The sequence below is a fragment of the Acipenser ruthenus genome, chromosome 25 (genome assembly GCF_902713425.1).
Source record: "Acipenser ruthenus chromosome 25, fAciRut3.2 maternal haplotype, whole genome shotgun sequence".
Lineage (NCBI taxonomy): Eukaryota > Metazoa > Chordata > Actinopteri > Acipenseriformes > Acipenseridae > Acipenser > Acipenser ruthenus.
Genome location: NC_081213.1, coordinates 29,100,741 through 29,114,786, shown reverse-complemented (window position 1 = coordinate 29,114,786; position 14,046 = coordinate 29,100,741). Strand labels below are relative to the sequence as shown.

General features: G+C 56.5%; 2 protein-coding genes across 2 annotated transcripts; both read right to left on the bottom strand.

Annotated features, from left to right (window-relative positions):
* Nucleotides 1–1,076: 1,076 nt before the first annotated feature.
* LOC131701527 (uncharacterized) lies at nucleotides 1,077–3,900 on the bottom strand. Its single transcript, XM_059000078.1, has 3 exons — nucleotides 3,271–3,900; nucleotides 2,064–2,148; nucleotides 1,077–1,905 (listed from the first exon to the last, which is right to left on the bottom strand). Exons 1-3 carry the CDS (start codon nucleotides 3,487–3,489, stop codon nucleotides 1,484–1,486), a joined length of 726 nt encoding a protein of 241 aa, XP_058856061.1. The 5' UTR covers nucleotides 3,490–3,900; the 3' UTR covers nucleotides 1,077–1,483.
* Nucleotides 3,901–3,927: 27 nt separating this feature from the next.
* Nucleotides 3,928–13,989, bottom strand: LOC117968420 (WD repeat-containing protein 6-like). The gene is made up of 8 exons (XM_059000517.1): nucleotides 13,762–13,989; nucleotides 12,495–12,576; nucleotides 10,128–11,798; nucleotides 8,817–10,077; nucleotides 8,625–8,711; nucleotides 6,045–6,167; nucleotides 5,740–5,852; nucleotides 3,928–5,458 (listed from the first exon to the last, which is right to left on the bottom strand). The coding sequence occupies exons 2-8, from the start codon at nucleotides 12,562–12,564 to the stop codon at nucleotides 4,944–4,946; spliced, it is 3,840 nt and encodes a 1,279-aa protein (XP_058856500.1). The 5' UTR covers nucleotides 12,565–12,576; nucleotides 13,762–13,989; the 3' UTR covers nucleotides 3,928–4,943.
* Nucleotides 13,990–14,046: the final 57 nt, after the last annotated feature.

Genomic DNA, 14,046 nt, shown 5'->3' with positions numbered 1-14,046 from the left:
ACACAAATATAAAATGTGATATTTCCAAAACTGACGCTGCTCTTTTATTTAAACAACTGCTCTATCAATACAATGGTCGTCATGAATCTTGGTTATATTTCTACGTCTGTGATTAAATTATTGCAAACACCCGTATATACTTTTAGATACATTTTAAACCGCTATAAAAGAGAACTACAGTTGATTCCTTCAGGCACGTTCCGGTTTAGAATCGTTGTTTTCTTTGGTTATTTCGAAACCTCCCGTTTTAAAATATGACTGATATTAAACAATTCTTCACTAAAAGCATGAAAATATAATATTATTAAAATACTGACGTGGACACGTGTACTAAAAAAATGTTTTATTAATAATAAATGTATATTTTTAAACAGGTGCGCACCTTGGACAGCTATAGGGTCTATACAAATTAGGTAACGCAGCCTATCACATGAGGGGAGGTGGGTGGTGTTCTTATGACGTCACCGCTGCCAGGTCTATAAAGAGACCCGTTGTGCGCTTTCACGTCAGATGAAGAGAACGAGTCGTTAGGTTTGTGTGGATCAGCGAGGACGCTGGAAACTAGAGACCAAGTGAAGCGCTGGAAATCCTGCGAGCTCCTCGGGGCGCCGCTGGGGGCGGTCAGCCGCCGGGCTTGTCCAGTAATGTTGTGGTTAAGCGCTCGCCGCTGTGTCCTGGCGGGTCCCGGAGGGGCTCAGTATGTTTCATTTTCAAATGCCTACAATGCGTCCTTCTGTTTTCAATGTGCACGTCTATTTGTTTCTGTTTTGTAATGTGTTTATTTAGTGGAGGAGTTTCATGGTAGTTTCGTATTCACTTTCTCATTGCCCTCACAGTGATTTGTGAAAGAGCCTCATGTTTTAAATGATTGTTGAACACACTTCAATAATAAAGGTTATTTTAAAGCCGGTTTGAAACACCAAGCATTTGAAAAGCAGATTCAATCAATAATAATGGAATTGTATTAACACAAGACGTCTCTGCTTCACAAAGCTCGTTAACAACGCAGAGGTGCCAGCTTATAAAAGCAGAACCGAGGAGAACAGCAGCAGCATTTCTTTTTTCCAAGGCCAGGGTCTGCTAGCCTGAGAAATGAAAAGGCTCTTGGGTCTGGCAAGCCAGTAACATTATTTCTGCTGTTTAATGTAGAACTGGTAACTGTAAACACATGGCATTTAAAATGAACAACCCCAATACAAAGACTTCAACACAGATTTTTATTTATTTTGTGTTTCTTCTGGATTTAAATATCAGTAATGAAGAGTGAGTGCTTCAAACCTGGACTGAATATTCAACCTCAAAACTATATCAAAATAACAACACCTAAAGAAAGATTTGATCTCCTCTCCTCAGAGCTGCAGGTTCCTCTCTCTCCTCAGAGCTGCAGCTCCCTCAGTAGCAGGTTCCTCTCTCTCTTCTCCTCTCTCCTCTCCTCAGAGCTGCAGCTCCCTCAGTAGCAGGTTCCTCTCTCTCTTCTCTCTCCTCAGAGCTGCAGCTCCCTCAGTAGCAGGTGTACCTCTCTCTGTTTCTCCAGTCTGTGCTGCAGGGTCTGGTGCTCTGGCAGCTCAAAGAATGAGAAGGTGAAGCTGCGGCTGAAGCTGAGGTTGGAGACGGAGCGGAGGTGGGGCAGCCTGGCTGTGCGGAGCCGGGAGCGAAGGGGGGGCTTCCTGGGGGCTCTGCCCCTGCTCCCCGTGTCCTGCCCAGCAGGGGCCACTCTATCCTTCTCTCTCTCCTCTCGGGGGGGGATGGTTGTGAACGAGGATTCGGAGAAGGAGGGACCCCCCCAGGGGCTCATCTCCACACTGAGCACAGGAACGCACTTCCTCCTCCTGGCCTGCGAGGGGCGCTGTGGCGGCTGCGAGGCTGAGCGGGCAGGGAAGGAGACCTGCTTACTGGAGGCTTTCTCTGATAAAGAACAGAACAGAACAGTGGGGTATCCCCGGTTACAGACCTGTACCAATCCCCATTGGAAATAGGGTGCAACCGTTTTACATTAGATTTGGTTTGTTTCAGAAAATAAAAAAGACCAAGTGAAGTGCTTAGCAGAGGAGCTGGTGCTGTACCTGCTGTCTGCTCGGTTCTGATCTGAATCACAGGAAAGCGAGGCACCTTGAGCCGGTCCTGGGACTTCACTAACACTGCCCCCTGCTGGAGAGACATTGATAATGACACAATTAGAGCAGCAGTGTAGAGTAGTGGTTAGGGCTCTGGACTCTTGACCAGAGGGTTGTGGGTTCAATCCCAGGTAAGGGACACTGCTGCTGTACCCTTGAGCAAGGTGCTTTACCTAGACTGCTCCAGTAAAAAAACCAACTGTATAAATGGGGAATTGTGTGTAGAAATAATGTGATATCTTGTAACAATTGTAAGTCGCCCTGGATAAGGGTGTCTGCTAATAAATAAATAATAATAATAATAATAATAATAATAATAATAATAATAATAATAATAATAATATATGATGGCATTACGTGGAAATACAGTGAAACCAAAATCATTCTTTTCATAACATGAAAGACATTCACAAAGATTTAAGTTCAAGATGTTTGCCCGACTCACTCCACAGTGTCCCGACTGCACCTCCCCACCCTGACTATCACAGCTCCACACTGGCCTGTCCCAGCTGCACCTCCCCACCCTGACTATCACAGCTCCACACTGGCCTGTCCCAGCTGCACCTCCCCTCCCTGACTATCACAGCTCCACACTGGCCTGTCCCAGCTGCACCTCCCCTCCCTGACTATCACAGCTCCACACTGGCCTGTCCCAGCTGCACCTCCCCTCCCTGACTATCACAGCTCCACACTGGCCTGTCCCAGCTGCACCTCCCCTCCCTGACTATCACAGCTCCACACTGGCCTGTCCCAGCTGCACCTCCCCTCCCTGACTATCACAGCTCCACACTGGCCTGTCCCAGCTGCACCTCCCCTCCCTGACTATCACAGCTCCACACTGGCCTGTCCCAGCTGCACCTCCCCTCCCTGACTATCACAGCTCCACACTGGCCTGTCCCAGCTGCACCTCCCCTCCCTGACTATCACAGCTCCACACTGGCCTGTCCCAGCTGCACCTCCCCTCCCTGACTATCACAGCTCCACACTGGCCTGTCCCAGCTGCACCTCCCCTCCCTGACTATCACAGCTCCACACTGGCCTGTCCCAGCTGCACCTCCCCTCCCTGACTATCACAGCTCCACACTGGCTTGTCCCAGCTGCACCTCCCCTCCCTGACTATCACAGCTCCACACTGGCCGGTCCCAGGTGCACTCACCTCCCTGGTTGGTCCTGAATCATGGGGGTGCTGCTGGCTCCCCTGAGACAGGACAGAGCACACTCTCCTGTGATCGCGGGGGGTCAGGGGGGGGCTGCTCCCCCTCTCTCCTCCCTGGGGGGTGTGGGGCCAGTCCCTTCTCCCACTCGATCTCTCAAGGCCCCCTGCCTTCAAACCTGGGGGGGTCATCTTCTGGCAGGACCCTCGAAAATGTGACATTGCCAGTCACAGTATCAATAGCAGATTTGCTCTAATCCGTTAATGCTGTGTAGGTGTGCAGGGCTTCAGTGATTCAGCACCAGAGCAGCTCCACGGTCTGCTCCACTGTCCTCTCACTCTCTGACACGACTGGATCCCAGCAAAGCAGCCGTCCCCAGGCTCACTGGAGGCTCGCGCTGCAGAGCAGGTCACTGTGAGGCTGCAGATGGAAACCCAGCTTGAAGCTTATGAAGAACGGTCCAGGAATCATTCTCTCAGGTTAGAAAATGCTTGAATTTTAGGGAGCCCCCTCTGGCCCACTCTTCCTCTGGGAAAGCCTGTCCCTCGCTCTCAGTCTCTCTCTCTCGTTCCTCCTGCATGACTGACAGTCCCTCGCTCTCCCTTTCTCTCCTCAGTCTCAGGTTCACTCCCCCTTAGTGAGGCACTGGAGTGAGGAAGAGAGAATCATCCCTCGCTGAGGATCCAGACAAAAGGAAGCTGGCAGCAGCATGAAATATTAATCAACCACGCAAGCCTGCCACTTCACTAACCAGGATCATCCAGCACACACAGGCAGGGATCATCCAGCACACACAGGCAGGCAGGGATTATCCAGCACACACAGGCAGGCAGGGATCATCCAGCACACACAGGCAGGGATCATCCAGCACACACAGGCAGGGATCATCCAGCACACACAGGCAGGGATCATCCAGCACACACAGGCAGGCAGGGATCATCCAGCACACACAGGCAGATTGAAATGATTTGAAATGGTTTAACTGTCTGTGTTCAGGGAGCAATCATACATTCAATGAAGCACACCATCACACTGCTTCAATAAATAATGAGATTTAGTGGAGACCTGAAACTCAATAGCAGGCCAGTGAGGCCCTATTGCACAGCATGCTGGTTTAAAATGTCAACCTCACTGAGCAGAGACAGGTGTGCCTTGATCCCCTCACTGCAGCCGTGAGAGAGACAGGTGTGCCTTGATCCCCTCACTGCAGCCGTGAGAGAGACAGGTGTGCCTTGATCCCCTCACTGCAGCCGTGAGAGAGACAGGTGTGCCTTGATCCCCTCACTGCAGCCGTGAGAGAGACTGGTGTGCCTTGATCCCCTCACTGCAGCCGTGAGAGAGACTGGTGTGCCTTGATCCCCTCACTGCAGCCGTGAGAGAGACTGGTGTGCCTTGATCCCCTCACTGCAGCCGTGAGAGAGACTGGTGTGCCTTGATCCCCTCACTGCAGCCGTGAGAGAGACTGGTGTGCCTTGATCCCCTCACTGCAGCCGATACATTTCTTTTCCAATAACACCCCCAGATAACACTTTGTTTCTTAAGTAAGCATTTATTTTAAAACATGAACAGCATATGAGTTTAAACACCGGGCTCAGCATGGAGAGCACACACAGAAATAAAGCAGAGACGAGTTCAGCGGCTCCCCTCTCATCTTGCCTGGTACCTGCAGTCCTTGCTAAGCCTCCTCACAGTGCCCCCCAGCCCCCTCTCCCAGTCTCTCCCAGTCTCTTCCAGTCTCTCCCAGTCTCTCCCTGTGTCCCAGCCTCAGTATCTGAAGCCCCTGCCCGCACACTGCCAGGAAGGTGTCCCGGTCCTCCTCTCTCTGCCACGCCTCCAGCCCCGCCACGTCAGCCACGTGACAGAACCGGGCTCCCTGCCAGCTCAGCCCGGCCCGGCCCAGCCGCCACAGAGCCACGCGCTGGTCCACGGAGGCGGAGACCAGGAGGTCAGGGGTCAGGAAGCGCAGCCCGGTGAGGAGCGCGGCGTGAGCAGAGAGGACTGCGAAGCGAGCGCTGATCCGCACCGACGCCACGGCGACGCTGCTCTCCACACACACGCGGCACACCTGCAGGGAGCCGTCATCACCACCACTGGCCAGCAGGTAGCGCCCTGGAGTCTCCGTCTCCAGGATATCCAGGCTGTTCACCCCACTCTGGTGCAGCTGCACAGTCAGAAAGGGGCTGCCCAGCCCTGAAACACACACAGACACAGAGCTCGGTGTTAACTGGGAGTACACAGCGCTCTGCAGCACCACAGCTGCAGGTACAGAGTCTAACACACTGTATCAGGGGCCCTTCACTCATCTCCTGATGGGAAATCAGATACGAAACACAGGCAGAGCTCTACTGGTTCATTATCGACACGAAGCACATGACACTTCAGAAGAAGTTATATTAAATACAGTAACAAACTGCTGTTTTGTTTGTTTTTTGGTGTTAGGAATTGGTAGAGTGAACATGCTGTTTCTTTACCCTTCCGCTGGGGGGCGCCACCATCCTCCTCCAGACTCCCTCCCTCCACCGCCTCAGTGATATCCCAGAATGCAATGCTCCCATCCGTCGCAGCGCTGCACAGAAACACTCTCCTGAGAGTGAGAGTGACAGTGAAAGAGAGGGAGAGAGAGACAGAGAGAGTGACAGTGAGAGAGAGGGAGTGAGAGAGAGGGAGAGAGAGAGTGTGACAGAGAGAGAGAGGGAGTGAGAGAGGGAGTGAGAGACAGAGGAGCACACTCTTTGCTGAGTGTCTCTGTGAAGCTGCTCGGCTCTCCTGCTCTCACCTGCTCTCCTGCTGCTGCCCCAGCCAGTGTGTGAACGAGGTCACCTTGAGAACGCAGCGCTGGTGATGAAACCACTCTGCCAGCAGAGCCAGCCTGCGCCGCTCCTCCCACAGCGAGAACAACCTGCAGGAACACGAGAGGTTAGAGTGAACCCAACCCGAGGAACACAGGGGGTAACCAGAGTGAACCCAGCCCGAAGAACACGAGGGGTAACCAGAGTGAACCCAGCCCGAGGAACACGAGGGGTCACCAGAGTGAACCCAGCCCGAGGAACACAGAGTGAACCCAGCCCGAGGAACATGAGGGGTCACCAGAGTGAACCCAGCCCGAGGAACACGAGGGGTCACCAGAGTGAACCCAGCCCGAAGAACACGAGGGGTAACCAGAGTGAACCCAGCCCGAGGAACACGAGGGGTCACCAGAGTGAACCCAGCCCGAGGAACACAGAGTGAACCCAGCCCGAGGAACATGAGGGGTCACCAGAGTGAACCCAGCCCGAGGAACACGAGGGGTCACCAGAGTGAACCCAGCCCGAGGAACACGAGGGGTAACCAGAGTGAACCCAGCCCGAGGAACACGAGGGGTCACCAGAGTGAACCCAGCCCGAGGAACAGGAGGGGTCCCCAGAGTGAACCCAGCCCGAGGAACACCAGGGGTCACCAGAGTGAACCCAGCCCGAAGAACACGAGGGGTAACCAGAGTGAACCCAGCCCGAGGAACAGGAGGGGTCCCCAGAGTGAACCCAGCCCGAGGAACACCAGGGGTCACCAGAGTGAACCCAACCCGAGGAGCACAAGGGGTCACCAGAGTGAACCCAGCCCGAGGAGCACAAGGGGTCACCAGAGTGAACCCAGCCCGAGGAGCACGAGGGGTCACCAGAGTGAACCCAGCCCGAGGAGCACGAGGGGTCACCAGAGTGAACCCAGCCCGAGGAGCACGAGGGGTCACCAGAGTGAACCCAGCCCGAGGAGCACAAGGGGTCACCAGAGTGAACCCAGCCCGAGGAGCACAAGGGGTCACCAGAGTGAACCCAGCCCGAGGAGCACGAGGGGTCACCAGAGTGAACCCAGCCCGAGGAGCACAAGGGGTCACCAGAGTGAACCCAGCCCGAGGAGCACATGACTGTATTTATAAATACAGTACAGCGTCGCATATCCGACCCCCTGTGGACTGGAGTCTAGCCGGATATGTGAAAAAGTCGGATTTGCGAACATCTATAGAAAAAGCATTTCCACATCCATGAATAGATTAGTGAACAAAAACAACACGCAAACTGCTTTAAACACGCTTTAAAAGCAAGCAAACGTAAATGAGATTAATTAGGGTTCAAATCCACAGTGTTGCTGTGCGGTTTGCTATAAGCCATCTCCAAGCAAAGCCTTAAAAAAATACAAAACAAAACGGTAAATGTTCTGTAACCTGCAACTGATGGCTTCTTTCTTAACTCTAGAAGTCCCTGCCTCCCTGGGTCTGCTTTCTTTATATCTCTGTCACGGTACTTTGCGCTCTTTCTTCATATTGCCAACAGCCGATACGCAGCTCGGTTTCAATATTGCGTTGCGTTCATGAAGCTTGCTTTGTTTAATTCAAATACATTTAAAAGCTACACCACCATGCTGATGATATCTGCCGGCGTGCGCTCCATCATATAAACACATTGCACAAAAGAAAAGCTTTCTCGACTGGTGTACTGAAACGTCCCTGCGACACGCAGCTGACTGACACGCGCACACAGCCCGCCTCTCTTAAAGGGGAATGCACCAGCAGACTGACTGACACGCGCACACAGCCCACCTCTCTTAAAGGGGAACGAACCAGCAGGCTGACTGACACGCGCACACAGCCCGCCTCTCTTAAAGGGGAATGCACCAGCAGACTGACTGACACGCGCACACAGCCCACCTCTCTTAAAGGGGAACGAACCAGCAGGCTGACTGACACGCGCACACAGCCCGCCTCTCTTAAAGGGGAACGCACCAGCAGGCTGACTGACACGTGCACACAGCCCGCCTCTCTTAAAGGGGAATGCACCAGCAGACTGACTGACACGTGCACACAGCCCGCCTCTCTTAAAGGGGAACGAACCAGCAGGCTGACTGACACGTGCACGCAGCCCGCCTCTCTTAAAGGTGAATGCACCAGCAGGCTGACTGACACGCGCACACAGCCCGCCTCTCTTAAAGGGGAACGCATCAGCAGGCTGACTGACACGCGCACACAGCCCGCCTCTCTTAAAGGGGAACGCACCAGCAGGCTGACTGACACGTGCACACAGCCCGCCTCTCTTAAAGGGGAACGCACCAGCAGGCTGACTGCTAGAACGCGTTCTTTCTGTTTCCATCGCGGAAGCTGCATTTGCCATTACTCCCTTTGCTACTTTGAATATGTATTGATTGATTTATTCAGCGAGTCGGTTAACTGATCAGGACGGTTATGTGATGGTTGGATATGCGACGTTCTGCTGTATGAATAAACTCCCCAGTCATCTGCAAGCCTTCAGCATCCACTGTACCACCGCACACTGCCCAGGATCCCAGCCCAGTATTCCCAGCCTCCCAGTACAGCCGTGCCCGACCTCACCTCACTGCTCCATCACTGCAGGCTGCAGCCAGGAAGACTGCGTCCCCACCATCCATCCCAGCATCCACCACTGCCACAGACATGTACCTGAGAGGATAGAGCACAGGTCACACACGCTGCCACAGACATGTACCTGAGAGGATAGAGCACAGGCCACAGACATGCTGGGGGTAGAGAGGAGGCTCGACTCACCTGGTCTCGGGGTCCATCTTCACAGTCTTGTGCCGGTTCCTCATTCGCTCCCAGTGCTCGTCCAATCGGTGAGAGGCCAGGTGAATTGCCTGGCAGGACACGCCCTGCCGCTGTTTGTCCCAGCCAATCAGCAGCCGGTAGCACTGGAGCTGGGCCCGCCCCCCTGCTGAGAACAGCAGAGCGGAGAGCTGGTCTGTGTGTCCGTGTGTCAGTCCGCCTCTCTGTGCCGTGGCCAGTGCCCTCACACTGGAGATGTGGTCAGTGAGGGTGGTCAGGGCTGTGATCCGTCTGTGGGAGGGCTGGACGGCCAGCACGGTGAGTGTGGTGTCTTCGCTGCCCGTCACCAGGATATCCACAGCTCCTCCCGGCGTTGCCACGGCACCCAGGCGGCACAGGCAGGTAACCTCCCTCCCGTGCAGCCCCTGCCTCACCACCGGGGAGCAACACCGAGCTGCGTAGCGACGAGGGGCCCGGGACAGGCAGACAGCCCCCTGCTTTAGGAAGGCGAAGCTGAATCCAGCAGAGCCACGGCTGTAGCTCCAGGACCGGTGCCCCCCTCCGCACGGCACACACAGCAGCCTCTCCTTCCTCCCCGAGTCCCACAGCACCAGATCCGTGGAGTGGAACCCCAGCACCAGCTCCCCGCCTCCCCCGACGCCCTGGAACAGCACCCTCTCTATCCAGCCCATCCCGCGGCAGGCTCTCTGTGCCCGCAGAACCTCCAGGACGGGGCCCCCCTCCCTCACACGCAGGGCTCGGTAGCAGCCGTCCCGCCCCGTGCTGTACACCAGACCCCCCTGCACTGTCACTGAGGTCACCCCCTGCCTGCCGTGCAGCCCGAACAGCACCGACACCGGCTCCTGCGGGTCAGCCTTGGTGCGGACTCCCTCTCCCTGCTCTCCCCTCGAGGCCCTGTTCCGGTACAGCAGCACAGAGCCCCGCCGGTCCCCACACACCCACAGGCCCGCGCCGTCGCCACTGCCTGGCAGGAAAGCCACTCCGGTGAGCCACCGGTGCCTGCAGGGAGGCAGGAGGAAGGAGCCTCGCTGGAGCAGCCTGAGCGGGGTTCCCTCTGCCTGGCCCGCCCCCCACCACTGCACCCTGCCCTCGGGGCCCGACACAAAGAGCTCCGAGCCAGCCTCCCGGGACCCCCAGCACAGGCTGTGCACCTTCCCCCGGCCGGCCCACACCTCCACAGCGCCCCCTGGCTGGGACAGGGACACAGCGCAGCCCCAGCACTCACCTCCACCACACTGTAGGACTGGAAGTCAGGATCCTCCATGAGCAGCTGCCAGCCCTCCCCCTGCTCACCCTCCTCTCCCACACTGTGGCAGTACAGGCACCCCGAGTCTGTCATCACCAGGACCTGAGCCCCAGAGTCCACCAGGCGAATCACTTTGGGGGTGCCCTGACCACTGAAGAGGAGCTGAGAGAGACGCCTGCCCCCTGGACTGCTCTCTCCCTCCGTCTCCTCTCCCTCGTCAATCTCCACCTCTCCCTCAGCCCTCACCACCCCCTCTCCCTCGTCAATCTCCACCTCTCCCTCAGCCCTCACCATCCCCTCTCCCTCGTCAATCTCCACCTCTCCCTCAGCCCTCACCACCCCCTCTCCCTCGTCAATCTCCACCTCTCCCTCAGCCTTCACCACCCCCTCTCCCTCGTCAATCTCCACCTCTCCCTCAGCCCTCACCATCACCTCTCCCTCAGCCCTCACCACCCCCTCTCCCTCGTCAATCTCCACCACCCCCTCTCCCTCGTCAATCTCCACCTCTCCCTCAGCCTTCACCACCCCCTCTCCCTCGTCAATCTCCACCTCTCCCTCAGCCCTCACCATCCCCTCTCCCTCGTCAATCTCCACCTCTCCCTCAGCCCTCACCACCCCCTCTCCCTCGTCAATCTCCACCTCTCCCTCAGCCTTCACCACCCCCTCTCCCTCGTCAATCTCCACCTCTCCTTCAGCCCTCACCATCCCCTCTCCCTCGTCAATCTCCACCTCTCCTTCAGCCCTCACCATCCCCTCTCCCTCGTCAATCTCCACCTCTCCCTCAGCCCTCTCCCCCCCGATCCTCCACAGTCTGATCCCGCTGTCAGCCCCCCCTGTAGCCACCCAGGCCCCTCCCCCCTCCCTCTCGATTGCCGCCAGCGCCCTGACCCCCCTCCCCCGGTGACCCTTGAACCTGCGCAGCACGTTTCCGCGGCGACAGCCCCAGAGCAGGCAGGCAGAGTCCTCGCCCACACTCAGCAGCCAATCGGAGAGCAGACGCACAGCCCAGACGCGCGCCTGGTGACCGTAGAGAATCTGCAGGCAGCATGGCCCCCCCGCCCCCCCTGATCCCCACACTCCCCCCTCCTCAGACAGGTCCCCCACTTCCCACAGGCGCACACTGCGGTCGTCAGAGGCCGAGGCCAGCAGCCCCCTGTGCGGCTGGTACGCCAGCCCGAAGATCACGCCCTGGTGCCCAGCCACCCTGCACTCTGCCCTGGCCTGGCCCTCCTCGTTCCTGGGCCCCCAGTTTCCTGGCCTCCACAGAACCAGCTGGTTGAACACGGTGCCCGAGACCAGCGCCAGCCGGGCCCAGCTGCGTCCCACGAGCAGCGCAGAGTACAGGATGCACGTCTCCTCGCAGTGCACCTCCCGCAGGGCCCGGCCCGACACCGGGTCCAACAGAACCACCGCGTTGTGGGCCAGAGCCACCGCCAGCATCCCAGAACCAGACCCTTCCCCGTCCTGCAGCCAGCACACATCCCAGACCCAGTCCTGGAGCTCTGAGAGCGGGGACAGGTCTGCAATGGAGGGGCCCTCCCTCAGCTCCATCACTCGCACCGCCTTCCCTCCAAACACAGCCAGAACGGCCCCGCCCCCTCCCTCCTGTCGCCACGGTGACGGGCGGATGCCGTGGATACGGTAGTTTCTGAGCACGCTCCGTGATGCGCTCTCCCTGTGGGGACCCAGGCTGTACACAGTGAGGACAGGGCCCTCCCCTGCAGAAACAAGAGGAACGGAATCAATAAAGGATCACCAATGAACTAAACAGGGAAACAGCTGACGCACAGCTAGCCAACCACAATGTTCCTTCAAAGCACACAGCTGCTTAGTAAACAGTAACAGCTTTTGAAATGTATTGTCAGCAATCTGGGTTTTTAAATATTCCCGGTGTGTTTCAGGATGGTGGTTTTTTTGTTCGTTTTTTTTAATTTAGTGGTTGACTATTTGTATTGTTTTCCCCCCAGTTTAGAATGTCCACTTAATTTTAGGCTCAGCTCACCGCTACCACCCCCGCACTGATTCGGGAGGGGTGAAGATGAACACACGCTGTCCTCCGAAGCGTGTGCCGTCAGCCGCCCGCTTCTTTACTCACTGCGGACTCACCGTGCAGCCACCCAGAGCTACAGCATCGGAGGACAACGCAGCCCTGGGCAGCTTACAGGCAAGCCCGCAGGCGCCCGGCCAGACCACAGGGGGCGCTGGTGCGCGGTGAGCCGAGGACACCCTGGCCGACCTGACCCTCCCTCCCCCCGGGCGGCGCTCCCTGGGAGCTCCCGTCCTCGAACCGGCGACGTCCAGACTATAGGACGCCTCCTGCAGTCCACATGGAGCGCCTTTACTGGAGGCGCCACTCGGGAGCCCCGGTGGGTTGTTTTTGCCCAGCTCTGTTCCTGGCACGGTCTCAAACTCACCGGAGAGCAGGCAGTCCTCTCCCAGGAACTCAAGCGCTGTGACGGGACAGCGCAGCAACACGGACTCCATCACTGCCCAGACCTGGGGAGAGACACAGACACAGACACAGACACACAGGCAGAGACACAGACACAGACACAGACACACAGGCAGAGACACAGACACAGACACAGACACAGACACACAGGCAGAGACACAGACACAGACAGAGATACAGACACAGGCACAGACACAGACACAGGCAGAGATACAGACACAAACACAGACACACAGACAGAGATACAGACACAGGCACAGACACAGGCAGAGACAGACACAGACAGAGATACAGACACAGGCACAGACACAAACACAGACAGAGATACAGACACAGGCACAGACACAGACACAGGCAGAGACAGACACAGACAGAGATACAGACACAGGCAGAGACACAGACACAGATACAGGCACAGGCAGAGGCACAGAGACACAGACACAGGCAGAGACACAGACACAGGCAGAGACACAGACAGAGATACAGACACAGGCACAGACACAAACACAAGCAGAGACACAGACACAGACAGAGATACAGACACAGACAGAGATACAGACACAGGCAGAGACACAGACACAGACACAGATACAGGCACAGGCAGAGGCACAGAGACACAGACACAGGCAGAGACACAGTCACAGGCAGAGACAGAGACACAGACACAGGCAGAGATACAGACACAGACACAGTCACAGGCAGAGACACAGACACAGGCAGAGGCAGAGACAGTCACAGACACAGGCAGAGACAATCACAGTCACAGACACAGACACAGGCAGAGACACAGACACAGACACAGACAGAAACACAGACACAGACAGACACAATTGTGTTTAATTGAGCAGTCGGTTGCAATCTGCTTTCATACACCAACTTAAACTTCTCAAAACACCTTTTCAAACGTGAAGCTCGAGAAGAGCAGTCGGCTGCAGTTTGAGCGACGTGGGGGACCCGTCCCAGCTTCAATTCTTAGAGTTGGGGTTGTGTGTGATTATAAAGCCATCTCCTCGGTCAGAGAGAGGGTCATGCGCACACATATCCGTACAGAGTACAACAGCAACGCCGCACGGTGCAGGACAATGATCATGTTCAAATGTAACAGGGCTGGGTTTCTGCATGCAGCGTGACTGGCTGGGCACCTGGGAAGTCACGCAGCAAGGAAATCGAGCCCTCGGACTCATTTAAATGTCGATGCGTGTGACAGACCGCACGGCCGCGCTGCTTACCCGGGACGCGAAGCTGGTTGGGTTGTCTCTGTCAGCACACACAGGAAATCCCGGCGACAGCCAGGCTGCAGCGGTGTCTCCGCTCGCATTGAACCGGGTTCAAGCACCCCGAATGATCCTGGGGATCCACGCGTGCTGCTGTGTGTCTGTGTTACTGCAAACTTCCCGGCTTCCGCCCTCGTGGCTCACCAGCACGGAGCGCTCCTCCACTCACAGAGCGCCACACTAGCTGGTCAGCGCCGTCGCAGGCTGGCAGGAAAGCTGTAGCTGATTGGCCTAGCCGTT

Excerpts from the sequence above, each read along its gene's own strand:
- LOC131701527 (XM_059000078.1), bottom strand. The coding sequence starts at position 3,489 with ATGTCACATTTTCGAGGGTCCTGCCAGAAGATGACCCCCCCAGGTTTG. Across the intron at positions 2,149-3,270 it reads ATTCAGGACCAACCAGGGAG|CAGGGGGCAGTGTTAGTGAA; the intron begins GTGAGTGCACCT and ends ATGTCTCTCCAG. Across the intron at positions 1,906-2,063 it reads CAGAACCGAGCAGACAGCAG|AGAAAGCCTCCAGTAAGCAG; the intron begins GTACAGCACCAG and ends GTTCTTTATCAG.
- LOC117968420 (XM_059000517.1), bottom strand. The coding sequence starts at position 12,564 with ATGGAGTCCGTGTTGCTGCGCTGTCCCGTCACAGCGCTTGAGTTCCTG. Across the intron at positions 8,712-8,816 it reads AAGATGGACCCCGAGACCAG|GTACATGTCTGTGGCAGTGG; the intron begins GTGAGTCGAGCC and ends CTATCCTCTCAG. Across the intron at positions 5,459-5,739 it reads TGGCGCCCCCCAGCGGAAGG|GGCTGGGCAGCCCCTTTCTG; the intron begins GTAAAGAAACAG and ends TGTGTGTTTCAG.